Here is a 19,990-nt window from a genome sequence, read left to right as displayed (position 1 = left end):
TTTTTTTTTTTTTTTTTTTTTTTTTTTTTTTTTTTTTTTTTTGAGGCGGAGTCTCGCTCTGTCGCCCGGACTGGAGTGCAGTGGCCCGGTCTCAGCTCACTGCAAGCTCCGCCTCCCGGGTTTACGCCATTCTCCTGCCTCAGCCTCCCGAGTGGCTGGGACTACAGGCGCCCGCCACCTCGCCCGGCTAGTTTTTGTAATTTTAGTAGAGAAGGGGTTTCACCGTGTTAGCCAGGATGGTCTCGATCTCCTGACCTCGTGATCCACCCGTCTCAGCCTCCCAAAGTGCTGGGATTACAGGCTTGAGCCACCGCGCCCGGCTAATTTTTGTATTTTTAGTAGAGACAGGGTTTCACCATCTTGGCCAGGCCACTCTTGAACCCCTGACCTTGTGATCCACCCGCCTTGGCCTCCCAAAGTGCTGGGGTTACAGGCGTGAGCCACCACTCCTGTCCAAAAAATGAGGTAGTTATAATTTCTATACTCTTTGGCTACACCTTGGTAAAATGGAAGAACAAGTGTCTGTTTTGCCTTCAGAGAGCACTGCCATTGCACGTGAAAAGAAGTCTACAGTCATAAACACTTTTTTTACTTCAAATTTCTGTTCTTTTATTCCAAAAGGTTTAACAAAAATATTTTCATATTTTCAAAATTTGTAGAGTTTTGGGGTTCTACAATTTTCTACTAATGTATTTAATGAGATAGCATAATATTGTTATAGTGGTGAGAAGGTGCTGCCACCAAAACAAGGAAATCCTCTGTGGTAGATTTAGTTGCCTACATACACAAAAGGGTGAAATGAAGGGGCCTGTCCCAGAGGACCACTACCACCTAATCCACTGCAGGAGAACTTCAATATCATGTAACAGTGTGAGAACCAAAGCAGAAGGAGGTTTTCTGTTTTCAGTTTCCCGATACCACTTTACTCTTTGAGGGCTCTGAGGAGGGGAGAAGTTTCTTAGAAAGTAGGATGGGGCCAGGCACAGTGGCTCACCCCTATAATCCCAGCACTTTGGGAGGCTGGGGCGGGCGGATGACAAGGTTAGGAGATTGAGACCATCCCGGCCAAGATGGTGAAACCCCGTCTCTACTAAAAATACAAAAATTAGCTGGGCGTGGTGGTGCGTGCCTGTAATCCCAGCTACTCAGGAGGCTGAGGCAGGAGAATCACTTGAACCAGGGAGTCGGAGGTTGCAGTGAACTGAGACCACGCCACTGCACTCCAGCCTAGGCGACAGAGCAAGACTCCGTCTTAAAAAACAAAAGTAGGATGGAAGTGAAACTTCATATAGTCTGTTGAAAACAACTATCCTTATGCTATGAACCTTGAGTATGTGGGGTTAATAGATTAGTCTAAAATATTACTCAGTAATGAGAATGTGAGCCAAAGCCTTTTCTAGAACTAATGAGTATAGTGTTTCATCCTACCTAGTCCAATTTTTCTGACGCCTTAGAACAGTTTCCCAAATCTGACTCACCTGCCTATCACATTTAAAATTTTACCACATGTGAGTGCTACCTGTGCACATTTATTTAATGATTTTCTTTAAATGAAATCTTAAGTATGTACCCATAAAAAAGAACAAGGTCATGTCCTTTGCAGAGCCTTGGATGGAGCTGGAGACCATTGTCCTTAGCAAACTAATATAAGAACAGAAAACCAAATACCACATGTTCTCACTTAGAAGTGGGAGCTAAATGATGAGAACACATAGACACATGGAGGGGAACAACACACGCTGGGACCTTTCGGAGGGTGGGGGGTGGGAGGACGGAGAGGATCAGGAAAAATAACTAATGAGTACTAGGCTTAATACCTTGGTGATGAAATCATCTGCACAACAAACTCCCAAGACACGGGTTTACTTGTATAACAAACCTGCACTTGTACCCGTGAACTTAAAAAAAAGTTAAAAAAAAAAAACTTAAGTAAATTTATTTTAAATAGAAACGTATAACTACTATAAATGGAAAACGTTTCATTTCTCATCTGCATTTAAGTAAATACACTATTTAAATGTGTACCATTATTAAAATGATTATGCACAGTGGTGGTATGTAGACTATGGTGTGCTGATGAACTGGCTCTTAGAAAAAAGAGCTGATTTGTAACATTTTTAAATTTCTGTGGTTTAAATACTCTACCTTCACTAATTTTTTTTATTATCATTAATTAAATATTTATTTTTCTTTTGAGACAAGGTCTTGCTCTGTCGTCCAGGCTGGGGCACAGTGGTGCAATCAGCTCACTGCAACCTCGACCCCTTAGGCTCAGGTGATCCTCCCATCTCAACCTTTCGAGTAGCTGGGACTGTAGGTGGACACCACCATGCCCAGCTAATTTTTGTATTGTACATATGGGGTCTTGCCCTGTTGCCCAGGCTGGTCTCAAACTCCGGGCTCAAGTGATCTCCCCACCTCGGCCTCTCAAAATGCCAAGATTATAAGCATGAGCCATTGTACCTGGCCCTACCTTCACTGATTTCAGGCTGCCAGTGGATTAACAATCTGACTTGCAGAGTTCTTGAGTGTTTAATAATTGACCTTTGTAAGCCAGTAAAAGCTGTCTAGCACGCCACTGCATGTATACTACATTTTGGGAAACGCTGCATTAGAGATACTGTTCAAAATTCACATTAATTTTATTTATTATTCAGCCTTTGACATGGTTCATGATCCAATGGCAGCTCTGGAGACCCTCTTAACCTTGGGATTTGAACGAGTGTTGACCAGTGGATGTGACAGTTCAGCATTAGAAGGGCTACCCCTAATAAAGCGACTCATAGAGCAGGTACATGGACTTTATCTTTTTTTCCCCTAAGACTCTGTTGTGGTTACTCCTGACATTCTGCTGTTTAGCCAATTTGTGAGACTATATATTACTGACTTTGTGGTTACGCTGTAGGAAAGAGCAAGCAGGCAATAATGTATATAATTCTTATTTCTTTCACACACGTCTTTTTGATAACCAAGGCTTTCAAGATCAAATTATATATAGATAGTGCCTAAAGATCCGATCTAACTTGGATAAACACAGCACATTTTACCTTTTCTTTGCCATTGGCATCACAGTTTTTTTTATTTTTATTTTTTATTTTTTATTTTAGATACAAGGTCTTGCTTGTTGCCCAGGCTGGTCTCGAACTCTTGGGCTCAAGCCATCTGCCCTCCTTGCCCTCCCAGAGTGCTGGGATTACAGGCATGAGCCACTGTGCCCAGCCAGCATTGCAGTTTTAAGCCACATCTTTTCATTGTCAGCCTGTGTATATTCAGGGGATCCCATGTAAACTTATCATCTGGAGGTAAATTCCAAAACTAAAATTATAATCTTACTTCTTCTCATCTGCCAATATAGGAGGAAATATATTTTTCCTTTTTATGAGTTTTCCTGGTGAGCTAGCATCATTTGTAGAGCACTCAGAAGGTAACTTTGTAATTATAGTGTGTCTGTGTTTTTCTGACATCAGTCCAGAGGCATTATAAGTTACTGAGTACAGACTTTGGGATGAGAGAGTTGAGCATTTGAGACTCAGGTTTGATACTTGCTGTGTGATGTTGAGTAGGTCACTAGTCTTTAAGCCTCTCTTTCCCCCTGTGTGAAACTGAGATGAGTTTAATACTAATTTTAGAGTTTCTCAGAAGATTGCTAAAGATGAGATGTGTAAGAGGCTTAGTACAGTGGTTGGCATACAGTAGGTCTTAATAATGTTAGGTTCTATTATTACTGCTATTAATAATATTAATGTTCCTGTGTAGACATCTGGTTATTTTCACTTTTCTATAGCCATGAAAATAATTTTCAGAAATTTCTCCTAAAGATCTGATGTGACTTTGCTGTTCTGGGATATAATGGTTTGACAAACATTTATTAAATATATATTAGATGCAGGACATTTGTACTGTGGGTGTAACCAAGAGCTAAGTGTCTGTGTGTAGTCACTGTCCTTACAATTTAGTGCAGAACAGGCACTTCTAATAGAGCAGGAAATTTTAATAGCGCTCTATTTTTAAAAGGTACTGTAGCAGTACATTGGAGCGGAATTAACCCCAAATTTGGGGAAGTGAAGGTTGGCAATAATTAGAGGAAGCTTCCCAGAAGAAAAGACATCCAAACTGCAATGTTTTACTCATTTCAAGGATGTTTGGGAGTTATCTGTGTAAAAGTTGGGGGCAGTGGGAGTGAGGGTGAAGGGAGTGTTGGCGGAATTGTTCCATGCAAAAAAAAATAGTATAAGCAAGGGCTATAAACAAAAGCAAGCATAACTTAAAACACTGAGGAATGACCAGAATATTGAATGTGGACAGAATGATATCCAGAGCCTTGAAAACCTTATTAAAGTTTTTATTTTTATGGTACAGCGGGGAGGCCTGAAGTGTTTTAAAACAGAAGAGTTGATGAATCAGGTTTCCAGTTTTAAAAGGTTACTCACTAAGGAGTAGAAAATAAGATATAATCGCCATAGTAATGTATTGCATTTCAAAATGTTTGTGTGTGTGTGTGTGTGTGTGTGTGTCTGTTATTTGTATGTTAATCATTGGTTAGTAGGAAGAGCTACTCAAATATTCTCATACATTAACTTTACTGAAGTAACTACCTAGCAGTGTAGCATACTAGTTAAAGCATAGGCTTTGTGATTAGACAGGTCTGTGTTTAAACCCTGGCTTCCATGCTTGTTAATAGTGACCATGGATACATTACCTAGCCATCCTAAACCTCAGCTTGCTCTTCTGCAAAGTTAGAATAATAATAGCACCTACCTCCTAGAATGGTTGTAAGGGATTTCTTCAGGTTATAGCACTTAGTAATTGTTCTATATTATTAAATCTGACACTTAGTGATTGCTCTGTGTTATTAAACCACTTTGATAGCCTTAGATAAGCATATACTTCTAAATAATCTTGTGGGGAAGGCAAAAAGAAGTGGTAGAATTCATTTCTTTAAAAATATTACTTCTCTATGTTTTAGAAAGCCTTGATTTGGAAGAAACAGGCAACTGTGACCTCCACTCTGAAGTGATTTCAGCTTTTTAGATAATCAATGTTTTGTTTTATGGATGCTTTATTCAGGCCATTTGAGAATATGAAACATTCTTGTTCTATTTATTTCTCTAACAATTTTTAAATTATATGAAATAGCCACTCCCCTCTTTCAGTCTTTTTTGTTACCTTGCTTTATTTTTTCTTTGTTGTACTTATTGTTACCTGGAATTTTATTGTATAAATATCCCCGTGCATTGTCTCGTCTTCCTTGAGTGTGTAAGCTCCATGAGAGCAGGAATTTTCTCTTACTCACCATGTCAGGGAGGAAAAACTTTCCTTCTGTCCTCAGGGTTTGTTATTTGGGGGCCTGCAAATTAAACTGACTAAAGACAGATTAGCAGGAGTAAAAACAGATTTTATCATATACATAAGTACATATATATGTAAGTACATATAGAAGTTCACAAAGAAATATGACTCAGAATTGGGGGCTTATATACCATCTTAGTAGGTGAAGGGGAGGGAGAAAATGGCACTTATTGGGGGGAAAAATGACTTTTTGGAAAGATAACTTTCTAGAGACAAATTTACTATGCTGGACATCTTATCCAAGATCCCAAAGAAATAGAGAAGATCTAGTAAAAATTAAACATTAATAGTAATTTTTAAAATTTAATATATTCTGACTTATGTTTCTATTCTCACTGCCTTATTATCCCATTCAAGAGAAAGATATTAAAATTTACTTGTTTTTTTTTTTCTTTTTTCAGGCAAAAGGCAGGATTGTGGTAATGCCAGGTATTTATTTATCTATCAATTCACTAGCATAACACTGAACTGTAGTGAAGGAAGAGCAAAGGAGGCAGGAAAATGTGAGAGAGAGTATTAGTACATTGCATATTAGTATATGATCTTCAAAGAGAAGAATATATAGTTTGATTAAAATGTTTAAGACTGGGAGATCTGTGCTAGAATTTAAAAGTTTAGATAAGAAGGAAAATATTCTAATAGGGATTAGCTCAAAGAGGAGCGAATAAGGAAGTAGGTAGAGATTGAGGTTTCTCCATATTTGCTCCCTCATTATATAGAATTCTATGAATTTGGATGTTCATCTCTGGTGAGGCACATCAAATTTGATGCTAATCAAATTTTGTTTAGGACAAATGTCCTAGTGAACAGGGTTTAAGCAAAGGTTTAGGCAACATCCTCAGGTAAAATATAATACTCTCTCAGTTCCTGAAAATCTCTGATTGCCAAATTATTTCTTGTAACCAGAATTTAATCATATGATCCTGATGATAACCATAAGATCAGTTAAGTTCATAATGGCTAACTAGAAATGAACAGTTGGAGCAGTTTTTAAAGAATTAGATGTACAACCTAGAAGAGTGAGACCAATGTAAAGACAATCTTAATTTTTTTATTAAGTTTCTCAAACATATAAAAAAAGTAGAAAATAGCATAATGAATACTCATATGCTCAGTCCCTAGATTTAACATTTTGCCAAATTTGTCTCATCTTTTTTCTATCCTGAGGTATTTTATTAAAGTTAAATTGAAAGCATCATGACATTTTATCTTTACATATCTCTAAAAAGGGTGGGATGTTACCATAATGACAATTCCATTGTCACACCTATCACAATAAACATTTAATACTCAACTTTCTCTGGTTGTCCCCGCAATGGTTTTTATAGCTGATATGTTCAAACTAGGATCCAGTCAAGGAACAAGCATTACATTTTTGGTTACCTTTTGTTTGTTTTTAGAGATGAGGTCCTGCTATATTGGCCAGGCTGTACTTGAACTCTTAGCCTTAAGCGATCTTCCTGCCTCAGCCACCCAAGTAGCTGGAACTACAGTTGTACACTGCCATTCCCAGTTCTATTATCTTTTAAAATATCTTTAATATAGATGTTTTTCCTTTTACTTTTCTTGCTTTAAAAACTTTACAAAGTTTGGGCTGGCCCCGGTGGCTCACACCTATAATCTCAGCACTTTGGGAGTCTGAGGCAGTCAGATCACCTGAGTCTGAGGCAGTCAGATCACACCTATAATCTCAGCACTTTGGGAGTCTGAGGCAGTCAGATCACCTGAGGTCAAGAGTTTGAGACCAGCCTGGCCAACATGGTGAAATCCTGTGTCTACTAAAAATACAAAAATTAGCCAGGCGTGGTGGCATGTGCCTGTAATCCCAGCTACTTGGGAGGCTGAGGCATGAGCATCGCTTGAACCAAGGAGGCGGAGGTTGCAGTGAGCTGAGATTGCACCACTGCACTCCAGCCTGGGTGACACAGCAAGACTCCATCTCAAAATATAATAAAAATTTAGGATCATTTACCCTGTAAAATGTCCTGCTTTCTGGATTTATCTGATTATTTCCTCTTGATATCGTTTAACTTGTTCCTCATGCCTTTGTATATCCTGTAAACTAATAGTTAAATCATAAGGCTTGAATAGACTGCTTAAACATTTGTGGTAAGAATACTTTATGGGTAATTCTGCGTGTTACATCATATGACATCACATCAGAAGGTATTCAGTTTCTCGTCATCTCACTACTAGTGATACCAAGAGTGACCTAGATAAAGAGTAACTTTTAAAAAGAGGCTGTGAACCTAGGCAATATAGTGAGACACCATCTTTACTAAATTGTAAAAAAATTAGTTGGGCATGGTGGTGTGCTCCTGAAATCCCAGCTAGTCTAGAGGCTGAGGTGGGAGGATTTCTTGAGCCCTGAGGTCAAGGCTGCAGTGAGCTATGATCGCACCACTGCACTCCAGCCTGGGCAACAGAGTGAGACCCTGTGTCAAAAAAAAAAAAAAAAAAAGGCCATATAAGGGGTATTGTCAAATATTTAGGAAGGCTTTTGACCTGTAACAAGTCCTTGAAACATGAGCAAAGAGAAAGTAAATATTATCTGTCAAATTGTGGTCCTTTTTGGTTAATCAAGGAATGTTAAAGAGATTTTCTGAGTGTGATGCTTTTCCATTTAGCACTAAATATATATAGTCTTGACAACTAATACTTAGACAGTTGTTTACATTAAGAGTACCTTTGTTTAATATGCAGTTGTTATCGGCTATGTGCAAGGCATTACTTGGGATGCAAAGCTACACAAGAAACCACTTTCTCAAGAAGCTGACTCAGGTCAAAAGATGTTAAATACAAAAATATTTGTGATTAATTTCTTTAACAAACCTTATCAGGCAAATGTTAATTAATGACAGTCATATATATTATATGCTAATTGTGTGATAGGTATGAAAACAGAAATAAAGTAATCCTACTTGAAGAGCTCACAGAATAGACTTATAAACAAATGTATTACAATTTCATGTGAGTAAGTATCAGCAAGTCAAAACTCCTAGGTAAGTCATTCTGAATGCCTAATAAGTATTCATCATTGAGAAATATAAAGAGGTAATTGCCCTCTAGGAACTTTCATAATGAAGCCTACAACATATTTAGACCCTGATTTCTTTGTCTATAAAGAGAAGAATATTAAACTAGTTCTGTGGGATCCTTTTTAACCATAGAGCTGTGTTAGTTTGAGTCTGGAAAGATGTGTTATTTATGTACTCAAGTTGCTGATAACTGAGCAACATGTGTTTCAGTAGCCAAATGTTTTGTTATTTGTTAGAAGGAATAGAAGGAAATAATATATTTGTCTCTTAATCCTTACAATAAGCTTGTGAGGTAGGCAGTATTATCCCTCTGTTATTGGCGAAAAAGTTGAGGTCAGTGGATTTAAATAATTTGTCTAAGATCACGTAGCTGTGAAGAGCTACAGTGATAAAGCCAGGATTTCAGTCTAAATCTACTCAGCCTGTATTTTTTCTATTTCTTTCTTTTTTTTCTGAGACAGGGTCTCACTGTGTCTCCCAGGCTATGGTGCAGTGGTGCAGTCTCAGCTTACTGCAGCCTCCACCTCCCAGGTTCAAGCTATCCTCCTACCTCAGCCTCTTGAATAGCGGGGTCTACAGGCACCCGCCACCATGTCCAGCTAATTTTTGTATGTTTTTGTAGAGATGGGGTTTCACCATGTTGCCCAGGCTGGTCTCAAACTCTTGAACTCAAGTGATCCTCCTGCCTCGGCCTCCCAAAGTGTTGGGATTACAGGTGTGAACCACTACACCTAGCCTTTTTTCTGTTTCTTAAGCCTCATGATATTACTTTACCACTAAGGAAAAAAAGACAAATTAATGAGTCTGAAAGAGTGTGTAAAGATAGGTTATTTCAACATCTTTAATGGCTTGAGATACAAAGTACATAGTTTTAAAATATTGAGTACATCCTATAGGGAGATAAGGATATAAAGATGAATAAACTAATTTCATATTTATGATATACTGGTATCAATTCAGAATGTGATTCTTTATAAATATTTAAAAGATTATTCATCAAAACAAGTGTCATAAAACATTTGGTGGTACAGTTTTCATAAAGTAGAATCAGATTCTTCTGTGATATGAAGTATAAAGCTGATATCGTAACTAATAACCTGTATAATACTTTGCGTTATTCCTGTTTCCAATGAAGTCAATGTAGTCTTTACATCCAGGGCTAGAGACAGAACCTTAGAGGTTCTCATTCAGGCACATCTCTGAGGTTGTGCTTTTGTAGATTTTTTTTCCTCAAACCTATCCTTACCTTTCTTTTTAATTTGATTTTGCTTTAATTGAGGGGCAAGCAGGGATAGCATTGTTGTATTAGCCAATGGACAGATAAGATTCTATCATACATGTTCTATAACCTTAATGATACTTCCCCAGAGTCTGTAGCCTATATATCTTTTATCACTTTTCTAATCTCATTCTAGCTTGGTAGAGAGAGACTAATTTTTGAATCAATGAGAAATTTAATTCCTTAAATTTTATGCAAAATTCTATTTTACTTAATATGTTACTTATTCTTTCCAACAGGAGGTGGTATAACAGACAGAAATCTACAAAGGATCCTTGAGGGTTCAGGTGCTACAGAATTCCACTGTTCTGCTCGTTCTACTAGAGATTCAGGAATGAAGTTTCGGTAAAAATGTATTCTACGATTCAAATAAGAAGGATGAGATTAATTTTTACTTTCTCCCCAACAAAAAAACTTTAGATGGGGGCATGATTAATCAATGGAATGTTGTGACTACTACATAAGTATTATAGTTGTTTTTGTAGTTGAAGAACATTTCTAAAGTGGTTCGTGTCCTGTCTTAAATAAACAGGCTCTTTGAACATAGGTGAACCTTGCCTTGTGAAGGCATTGCTGAACTTTGACCAGTTAATAGTAAACAAATTCCACAGTTGAGCTTCAAATGAGTCAGATATGCACATGTGCCCACTCGCCTAGGATTTCCTGTAGCAAAGTTAATAACTATGGTATAAGGATGGAAGAGTCATAGTCATTTTTCTCCCTCCTGCTTTTAGTGCTTAGTCTTCCCTCACATTTGTTCTCTGTTTTCAGTTATTTTGAAATTATATTACCAGTAAGAAATTGTAACTATTATGTGGGGTTTTTTAAATACTTAAGAGGACTCTTACAATTTAATAGTAGTTGAATGTTTCTGTTTATAAATTGGGAAAAACACAATGTAAAAGAAGTAAGATGGCTGGGCAAAGTGGCTTAGGCCTGTAATCTCAGCACTTTGGGAGGCCAAGGCAGGCGGATCACTTGAGGTCAGGAGTTCGAGACCAGCCTGGCCAGCATGACGAAACCCCATCTCTACTAAAAATACAAAAAAATTAGCTGGGCATGGTGATACGCACCTGTAATTAAAAAAAAAAAAAAAAGAAGAAACAAGAGCCTTAGAACTTAACAATTCCTGATATAAAATCAAGTATACTGTCTGGTGGATTCAGCTGCTGGATATTTCAAGTAATTAATTGATGAAAATTATGGAATATAGTAGTCCAGCATACTTGACTTACCCTTGTATCATGAAGTAGTCTATAAAATGAAGCGGCAGTAGGAGGGCTCATTTAATAACATATAATTATCTGTTCCTTTATTATTTCTGTCACAGAAATTCATCTGTTGCCATGGGAGCCTCACTTTCTTGCTCGGAATATTCCCTAAAGGTAACAGATGTGACCAAAGTAAGGACTTTGAATGCTATTGCAAAGAATATCCTGGTTTAGCCAGACCTCTCTGAGAGACATGGATATCACAGGATGAAGGTAGAAGTATAATCTGCAATTCTCTGTGACACAGCTTTACCACCTTCTCTGGCCAGGACAGTTGCAATCTTTGTTTTAAGTTTCACATGGCCATGGAGAACGTGCCCAAGAAGAAAAAGAATTTGAAACAGAGATACAGTCACTTCCTTTGCTTAGTCTTACCAGCGATTGTCATCGTGGTTAAAGCTGGTCTATGCTTCTTCCACAGACAGAAGCTTAGTCTTGTTTTCAGTGGAATTAATTGATGAACTGGAAAAATTTAACTGCATGGTATGAATTCAGAGTGTGACTTAAGAGTCAATTCATAGCAGTATTTTGCTTTTTCATTTGTAAAATAAAAATGTCCACTCTTATAGTGTAGTCTCTTATTCTTGCACTAAATACAGTCGGTAGCCTACAAGTATGAAAGGAAAAATGTTGTCTCATTTTTTTCTTCACTTTCTCTTTTTATTATGTACTGATTGGATATGCTGCTTTGGGCAAGATGTTAAGGGTACAAAGTAGAATGGTGCAGTGTGAAAATTCCCAGACTTGGGAAGCAGGATATCAAAGTTCCTAGACTTGCGAAGACAGACGTGAACCCTGACATTCAACAGGTCACTTCTTCTGTAAACATAAAGAAATGGCTTAACTCTAAGATCCAACTGACAATTTTCAAAGACGTATAGTAAAAACTAGAGTGGGGTTAGGAAAGTTATCAAAGCAGCAGTTTCTTTCTGCTGAAGTCACAGATGGGAGAGACAGATTCTAGTGATGAAATATTTTTCCTATGACCAGGTCCAGATGGTAAAGTTCATCAGTACCTGTATCTGTCACTTTCATATTTATAATGTCGTTTTACACAAACAACACACTGGTAATAGTACTGTTGTTCCTATCTTAGGAGTGTAACTGAAGCGTAAAGAGCTTCCCCTTGGTCAGGAAGCCTTTGAATAACATGCACAGATTGTGTACTAATGAATGTTTATATGAAGAGTCTTGCCTTTATTATTTATTTATTTTTGAGACAGAGTCTCACTCTGTCATTCAGGTTGGTGTGCAGTGGCCCAATCTTGGCTCCCTGCAACCTCTGCCTCCCGGATTCAAGTGATTCTCCTACCTCAGCCTCCTGAGTAGCTGGGATTACAGGTGTGCGCCACCACTCCCTACTAATTTTTTATATTTTTAGTAGAGATAGGGTTTCGCCATGTTGACCAGGTTGGTCTAGAACTCCTGGCCCCGTGATCTACCTGGCTCAGCCTCCCAAAGTGCTGGGATTACAGGCTTGAACCACCACACCCAGCCTAGATTTTAGGGACTTTGATCTTTCAGGATTTCAACATTTAGGATTATGGCATTCAGGATTGTGTCTTTGGGGATTATGATCCAAACCCCTCTTTATGTGTAAAGCACAGATGTACATATAGTCCATAACAAATATACAGTGTGTCTATGGTATTAAAATTTCAGGAGAGAGGAGTGTTTAGGGAAAAGGGGTGACCAAAAAATCTCCTTAGACATAATGGTCAAGAAACATTGAACTAGGATAAAGTACTGACAGGAGAGAAAGTCATGGTTAAAGGCATAGTCATAGTTAAAGCGAAAGCAGTAAAAATGTGATATAAAATGGATTTAATGTGAACTTATTTTGCTTAAAATGTGTCATATTAAGGAATACATCATATGAACATTATCCAGAAGTACAAAAATAATACAGGTGTTTTAAGAAATCCAAATATTTAAATAGGATGGTATTTACATCTTTTCCTGCCTTACAAATAATTATTTATATTAAATGTATATTAATCTTTGGACGTTTTTTGGTATAATGAGGACAGTGGCTGGAGAGAGGAAAATGTGGAAGAAGCCTAGAGAGGAAATATATTCTTCTGTCTTTGGAGACATACCAGTTAAGATTACAACATAGCACTGGCAAGTACAGCTAATCCCCAAACAATGAAGGCATTAGGAGTATTGACCCCCTTATACAGTCTAAAACTTATATACAACTTTTGACTCCCCCAAAACTTAAGTTAAATCTTGTGAAGTCATGCACAACATCTGGACAGTTTTCTCTAGCGGGAATTTGTTTTTGAGTTTGATGACTTTCATGGGTTTTTCTGTTAACAATAGTAACATCGTCAGTAATGTAATACTTTCGGATTTTCATGATGTTCTATCAGGGTTCTCTTCCATAGTGTTGACAATCCTTTTCATAGAGGACCATGTGTAAGGATCCTTAAAGATAATGTTGAGATTGAATTAGAGTACATTGAGCTGGTGTCTGCTGCAGAAGTGATTGCTTGCTTGGTGTGTGTCGGGGAGACCCCTCACTCCCCACATTTGGTTATAAAAGTGCTCTGTGTTGATTGCTGTGAGAACAGAAAAAACACTTGAGTTTTCCTACTCACAGATCAGTATACGAAACCAATTGTAATGCATTACACTGACAACAAACAATCCTAAAATGCAGTTAATAAAAATTCAGTTTATAATAGCATCAAAAAGAATAAAATGCTTGGGAATAAATTTAATCAAAGAAATTTAAGACAGGCCAGACACAGTGGCTCACACCTATAACCGGAGCATTTTGGGAAGCTGAGCCGAGTGGATCATGTGAGGTCAGGAGTTCCAGACCAGCCTGGCCAACATGGTGAAACCCTGTCTCTATTAAAAATAGAAAAATTAGCCAGGTGTGGTGGTGGGCACCTGTAATCCCAGCTACTTGGGAGGCTAAGACAGGAGAATCACTTGAACCTGGGAGGCAGAGTTTGCAGTGAACCAAGATCGCACCACTGCATTGCAGCCCAGGCAACAGAGCGAGGCTCAGTCTCAAAAAAAAAAAAAAACAAAACAAAAAACATGTAAGACAGTATACCGAAAACTACAAAGCATTGTTGAAAGAAATTTTAAAAGACTTAACAATGAAGAAATAAATAGAAAGACATCCCATGTTCATAGATTGGTAAACTTACTACTTTTAAGATTCTAACACTCTTCAATTGATCTACAGAGTCTAGCAGAACTGCCTTTTTGTGTAAAAGTTGACAAATTCATCCTAAAATCCATCTGGAAATGCAAATTCCCCAGGATAGCCAAACAATTTTGAAAAAGAACAAAATTGGATGACATACTTCCTGATTTCAAAACTTAGCACAAAGCTACGGTAATCAAGGCAATGTGGTGCTAGCATAAAGAATTATATAGCTCAATAGAATACAATTGAGAGTCCAGAAATAAGCACTTACATTATAGTCCATTGATTTTTGACTAGGATTACAAGACAATTCAGTGGGGGGAAGAATGGTCTTTTTAACAAATGGTGTTAGGACAACTGGATATCCACATACAAAGAATAAAGTTGGACCCTTACCTTATACCAAATGCAAAAATTAACTCAAAGGATCATAACCTAAATTTAAGAACTAAAAACCCTTTAAGAAGAAAACAGGAGTAAATCTTTGTGACCTTTGGGTCAGGCAAAGCCATCTTAGACATAACATCAAAAGCATGAGTGACAAAAGAAAAAATTGGATAAATTCGATTTTATCAAAGTTGGAAACTCTTACACTTCAAAGTGGCATCAATAAAGTGAAAAGACAACCCTCAGAATGGAAGAAAATCTGCGAATCATATATACAATAGGAGTCTTGTATCTAGAATATATAAAGAAGTCTTACTATTCAACATTAAAAGATAACCATTTCTCCAAAGAAGGTATACAATTAACCAACAAGCACATGAAAAAATGCACATCATTAGTCATTAGGAAAATGCAAATCAAAACCACAATGAGTTACCACTTCATACCCACTAGGATTACTGTAATCCAAAAGTCTGACCATATCAAGTGTTGGATAGAACATGAAGGAACTGTAACCTTCATATGCCACTGATGGGAATGTAAAATGGTGCCACTCCTTGGTAAAACAGTCTGGGAATTACTCAAAATGGTAAACACAGAGTTGCCATATGACCCAGCAATTCCATTCCTAGGTATATACTCCCAGAGAATTGAAAACATACGTCCTCACAAAAAGTTGGTACATGAATGTTCACAGCAACATTTTTTATCTCTTAGAATTAGAAAATAACAATTTTGTAATTAGCTCCAAGTGAAATAAATCAGTCAAAGATTACCAATGCTAAAATCATTTGATAAAATGTTGAATGGCAGCTGAATATCCACAGTGCCAAAATATCACCCTATAGATTACTTGCTAGTCATAAAAGTAGAAAATGTCATAATTGACTATCTGGTTGTTTTCACCTTAACCCAGTAATCAAACTTAACATTACTAGTAGTGGGAAATTATACTGCTGAAGGACACAATTCAGGTTGGACCGCTTGGAAAGCAGCTGAAACACTGAAAACTTTTTTTTTTTTTTTTTCCCTCCAAGACGGAGTCTTGCTCTGTCACCCAGGCTGGAGTGCAGTGGCACAATCTCGGCTCACTGTAACCTCCGCCTCCCAGGTTTAAATGATTCTCCTGCCTCAGCCTCCAGAGTAGCTGGGATTACAGGTGCACACCACCATGCCCAGCTAATCTTTGTATTTTTAGTAGAGACAGGGTTTCACCATGTTGACCAGGCTGGTCTCAAACTCCTACCTCGTGATCCTCCTGCCTCAGCCTCCCAAAATGCTGGGATTACAGGTGTGAGCCACTGCACCCAGCCCATTGAAAACTTTTATGGTTAGCCTTTGATCGAGCAAGAGTGAATTACAAACAGCACCAGTTCGTAAGTGGCCAGCCATCCTCGTTTGCTTGGAACTTTTCCAGCTTTTGCATTCAAAATCTCACATACTGAAAAATTCATCAGTGGTCCCTGAGACAGCAAAATTACTTTTGTACCCCTTCTCCAGGTTCTCACCTCCCTGCTCAAATCCTGGAATTGGGGAAGGAGGAATTGAGTAACAAGGAAAAATGATAAAAGGAATGAGACTGTTCCCTAGAAATAACTGGTCCCTGAGCCAATAAAGGAGAGAAGCTTTAAGTTGGATGATGTTGTTGTTGTTGTTGATGTTTTTGGTGCGTGATAAAAATGTTCCCAAATTGGTTGTGGCAGTGGTTGCAAAACTCTGTGAATATGCTAAAAACCATTGAATTGAACACTTCAAGTGGTTGAATTGTATGTAATTTCATCTTAATAAAGCTGTTTAGAAAATGGATGTGAGAAAGAAGTTTCAGATTAGATTAGCCTGGACCTTTTCATACTTGAAAGAGACCGAAAAGCTGTAGGATCTGCCTTGAGATGTGGTCAAGACAAGGGAAGGGGCCGGCCGCAGTGGCTCACGCCTGTAACCCCAGCACTTTGGGAGGCTGAAGCTGGTGCCTGAGGTCAGGAGTTCAAGACCAGCCTGACCAACATGGTAAAACCCCATCTCTACTAAAATTACAAAAATTAGTCATGTGGCTCATACCTGTAATCCCAGCACTTTGGGAGGCTGAGGCAGGCAGATCACAAGGTCAGGAGATAGAGACCATCCTGGCTAACATGGTGAAACCCCATCTCTACTAAAAACACAAAAAATTAGCCGGGTGTGGTGGCACATGCCTGTAGTCTCAGCTACTGGGGAGGCTGAGGCAGGAGAGTGGCTTGAACCTGGGAAGCGGAGGTTGCAGTGAGCCGACATCATGCCACTGCACTCCAGCCTGGATGACAGAGCAAGACTCCATCTCAAAAAAAAAAAAAAAAAAAAAATTAGCTGGTGTGGTGACACGTGCCTATAATCCCAGCTCCTTGGGAGACTGAGGCAGGAGAATCGCTTGAACCCAGGAGGCAGAGGTTACCGTGAGCCGAGATTGCACCACTGCACTCCAGCCTGGGTGACAGAGCGAGACTCCATCTCACAAAAAAAAAAAGGAAAAAGAAAGACAAGGGAAGGGAGTGTCACATGGCACTGTTGAAGACACTGGTGGAAGCAAAATACTATTTCTTAGTTTTTCTCTAGTTTACATCTTTCAGGAAACTGGCTACACTGGTTTGATTGGATATTTTTTCCCATACAACCAAGAGTTGTGATGAAAATATTCAATCCACCATTCCTGTGCAGATGAAAAATTTTATCCTTTAAAATCACAATGTTGTGTATTTGTCCATATTCATTGGTCCAGAGCTAGGAACACAACACAAACAGGGCTGTTCAGAATCCTATGAAAGACTTTTCCTGGAGCTGTCAGGAAAGAGACACTCCTTTTGCTAGGATTACTGGTCATAAGGACCATATAAGTCTAGAGCTTTTGTAGCCATTTTTACCACCAAGTGGGAAGAGCCTACTTGAAAACGAAACCAACACAGTTGCAAATGTCCTGAGGATGTTGTTTGAGACTGTGGACCCATCTGTGCCTAAAGCTAGATCCATTCAAGGACTTTTCTATTAAATTAGCCAATACATTTTCTTTTTAATTTTTTGTTTGTACCAGTTTGATTTCTATCTCTGTCCCTTGCAACCAAAAGAAGCCTCACTGACATAGTCTCTGATTAAGTTTCACTCCTTTCATTGGTAGATAGGAAGGAAGCTCAGAGTCAAAATTGTAGCCCACATGTAGCAAGTGGACAGGATCATATTGAATGAATTTTGTAGAATGGGCTTGTCCCTCGTTTTATCTTCTTTTTTCTATTCTTTTTTTCTTCACATTGTATCTTGCTATATTTTACATGTTTTTGTAAGCCACTACAAATCCTTTTTACAATATGATGGTAAATAGTAGAGATTGTTTCTCACATTATCCTGAATCTGGACTAGAAGAAAACTAGGGGTTTATTTCTAATGGACATATTGGCTTCCTGTCCAGACTTCATCTCTCCCTTCTTTTCCAACCCTGGTTTTGTCCTAGAAATCACTCTTCTTCCATGTAGCCCATGTGCTTTAGGGAAGGCTGACCTCACCACAGCTTCAGGATGGGCCCGATTAATCCAAGAGTAACCTCATCCTTGTAAGGAATTGATTCAGGAATTTACACCACTGAGATGCCAGGAGAAGTTTGCTGGCAGTTTCTTCCGGGAGACCTACAGGAAATGACCCTTTCTCCTTTTACTATGTGTTATGGTATGTGGATGTGAGTCCTGAAACTTGCAGCCATCTCACCCACCTATTTGAGGATTACACTGATGGCGAAAGAGAACAAAACAATGAAAGGGAGATGGAGCAGAGCCACTAAAGTCAAGCCTGAGAACTGGTCTAGCTGTGGGTTCTGGTTATTTGAACCAATAAGTATTTTCATTCAAGCCATTTTGAGTTGGGTATACCCTTTTATTTTTTATTTTTCGAGACAAAGCCTTGCTCTGTCACCCAGGCTGGACTACAGTGGCATGACCTCAGCTCACTGCAGTCTTCACCTCCTGGGTTCAAGTGATTCTTCTTCCTCAGACTCCCAAGTAGCTGAGATTACAGGCATGTGCCACCACGCCCAGCTAATTTTTTTTGTTTTTTGTTTTTTGTTTTTTGTTTTAGTAGAGCTGGAGTTTCACCATGTTGGCCAGGCTGGTCTCAAACTCCTAACCTCTAGTGGTCCGCCCGTCTCAGCCTCCCAAAGTGCTGGGATTACAGGCATGAACCACCACACCCAGCCAAAGTTGGGTATGCCCTTCAGAAGAATTTCAATATAATTGGAGAATGAGTTCATTTTCCTTCTAGCAGTTGCTAGCAACCTTTGTTAGTAGGGTTAAGAACCATCCAAAGCTCCATTACAGTATGACAGTCATTTGCAAGAGATATCCTATCTTTAGGAAAACTATCTTTTTAGAAAAACTGTGTTACTAGTTAAGTCACTTGGCTTGGCTGAGTTCAGTGAGTTTTAAGCCATCATACAGCTTACTTAAGCCAATCAGAGTTCAATCGAGTTAATAAGGCACTTTGTACCTTGAAATTGTTTAGAAGTCAATTATAGTTTCTGTGAAGATAAGGCACCTGTAAAAAGTGATCCTATTTGGAGATATTTAAACTTATTCACAAGAGTCCACTTACAAGATACCAAAGTAATGGCCCTTCCCTTCTTTATAGGTCAAAAGGAATCTCCTTCTCCTGGATGCATGATACAACACAGGTGTCTCTCATGTCAGAAGTTATGATTATGAGAATAGCACACTTTAGCCCATATCCTTGTACCCAGCTCTGTACTTGATGCTCTGTGGATGCAACCTCAGTGGTAAAATAATTTAAGCTCAAAGTAAGATATCCTTTAAATAAGATACAGGCCTCTACTGCAAACTCCTTTTGCAAATTACCACTTGGTAATCTCTCTCAAATATGTCCCAAAACAACAAGTTAAAAAAAAAAAAAAAAAAAAAAAACTAGCTAAAAAGCTAAGTGCTAATAAAAGCACTCTCAAAATTTCTATTTATATGTCTGAACATATGTAAACACACAGAGAAATACATATTTTACAGTGCTAGTATTTTAAGTGCTAATAAAAGTACTCTCAAAATTTCTATTTATATGTCTGAACATATATAAACACACAGAGAAATACATATTTTACAGTCTTGGCAGTAGGCTTAAAGATATTCAGCAAATTTTCTTGGGCCCACTAATTTGACCACTCTCATGTTCTCAAATCACAAAACTATAATAATAGTCTAAGTATAAATTATAAGAATGAATTTGTTACTATGCATTTAAACAAGTTCATAGTAAAAAGACCAATGTATGTCAAGGTAGTGTTTTTCCTTACCATGATAAAAATAAACACAGCTTTGTGTTACCAACAGATTGTTTTGATCAACAGGTTGTCTTGGTGATGCTTTCAGGGAACTATTATGCTAATATCCTACAACATTCAACATCTTATATTCCTTCCTTCCTTCCCTCCCTCCTTCCTTCCTTCCTTCCTTCCTTCCTTCCTTCCTTCCTTCCTTCC

At 38.3% G+C, this 19,990-nt stretch overlaps 1 protein-coding gene across 3 annotated transcripts in view; it reads left to right on the top strand.

Annotated features, from left to right (window-relative positions):
* The window catches only part of CUTC (cutC copper transporter), a 23,089-nt gene extending 11,582 nt beyond the window's left edge, over positions 1-11,507 (top strand). For 2 of the 3 annotated variants that reach the window (XM_023206397.3, XM_023206398.3), the window contains exons 6-9: positions 2,658-2,791; positions 5,751-5,778; positions 9,906-10,011; positions 10,997-11,506. In XM_023206397.3, the coding sequence (XP_023062165.1) occupies positions 2,658-2,791; positions 5,751-5,778; positions 9,906-10,011; positions 10,997-11,111 (383 nt within the window). In that variant the 3' untranslated portion in view covers positions 11,112-11,506. Of the gene's footprint in view, positions 1-2,657; positions 2,792-5,750; positions 5,779-9,905; positions 10,012-10,996 lie in introns of all 3 variants that reach the window. The other variant, XM_023206399.3, reaches the window with a different exon arrangement.
* The last annotated feature ends 8,483 nt before the right edge of the window (positions 11,508-19,990 follow it).

Source organism: Piliocolobus tephrosceles, chromosome 9 (genome assembly GCF_002776525.5).
Source record: "Piliocolobus tephrosceles isolate RC106 chromosome 9, ASM277652v3, whole genome shotgun sequence".
In the NCBI taxonomy this organism is placed as follows: Eukaryota; Metazoa; Chordata; class Mammalia; order Primates; family Cercopithecidae; genus Piliocolobus; species Piliocolobus tephrosceles.
This window is presented reverse-complemented; position numbering and strand designations above follow the sequence as displayed.